Source organism: Bison bison, unplaced genomic scaffold (assembly GCF_000754665.1).
Source record: "Bison bison bison isolate TAMUID 2011002044 unplaced genomic scaffold, Bison_UMD1.0 scf7180017847036, whole genome shotgun sequence".
Classification (NCBI taxonomy): Eukaryota; Metazoa; Chordata; class Mammalia; order Artiodactyla; family Bovidae; genus Bison; species Bison bison.
The window spans coordinates 6,368-7,242 of NW_011477609.1; the positions used below are offsets into that span (position 1 = coordinate 6,368).

Genomic DNA, 875 nt, shown 5'->3' on the forward strand with positions numbered 1-875 from the left:
AAGCATGAAAAAGCAAAATTCTTCCCTGAAAGAAGTCTTCTTCAAAGAAGAAAATGGGATATGTTAGCACTCATGATTGACACTGGGTAATTTCAGCTCTGAGACATTTTTTACTGTAAAGGAAAAGCATGACAGCAAGGAGCTAAGCTTCTAATGTTTTGTAATATACAAGAGGAAGAAGACAAAACTATTACAGCAGTGTGGCCTGAGCAGCGCCTGAGCCCCAGATAAGCGGATGGCTTTGTTGCTCATGTAGACTACCACGTTTGTTTGCACTGATGTTTTTTCCCTGATAAGAAACACTTGAAATGGACGATAGCACCATCAGCAGTATCTCTTCGGGGTGCATTTCCACTGATGCCAGCCGCAAAGAGCATTCTTGAAACCAAAACTGAGCAATGCCTGATGACTTTTTTCTTTATCTTCTGCCACATGGATATAAAACGGTATTTTTCTTGAAAAAAAATATGCTATACTGTGACAACCCATTTGCCACATGTGGCCTTGGCCTCGGTATTTGGGGAAAGTGTAACCCATTCTTATCTCACAGGACTGTTCTGTCAGAAACCAAGAGATGGGTTTCCCTTCTGAACTCAGAATACCAAATCCTGCAAAATTCTGGAGACAGCGTTCAACATATTTCAAGCTCTTCTCGTTTTTTCCCAATTCCCAGTGCTCATTCACAAGCCTTGCATGCGAGACATCCAAGAAGATGTTCTGAAAGGTTTCTTTCCTGTGAAGAAAAGAATGTAAATGTATTCAGCCAACATTTAGAAAGCACCAGGATGGCAGAAAATATGACACCTCCCTTTCCTTAAGGATCCACAGCCCAGAGGAAGAAATAGATGTACACTCCACACACACACACACACACA

General features: G+C 41.5%; 1 protein-coding gene across 1 annotated transcript in view; it reads right to left on the reverse strand.

Annotated features, from left to right (window-relative positions):
* Window positions 1–324: 324 nt before the first annotated feature.
* Window positions 325–875, reverse strand: part of LOC104989684 (glycine N-acyltransferase-like protein 2) — a 4,636-nt gene continuing 4,085 nt past the window's right edge. Inside the window, exon 4 of the mRNA XM_010841431.1 lies at window positions 325–733. Coding sequence (XP_010839733.1) covers window positions 325–733 — 409 coding nt within the window. The remainder of the gene's footprint in view (window positions 734–875) is intronic.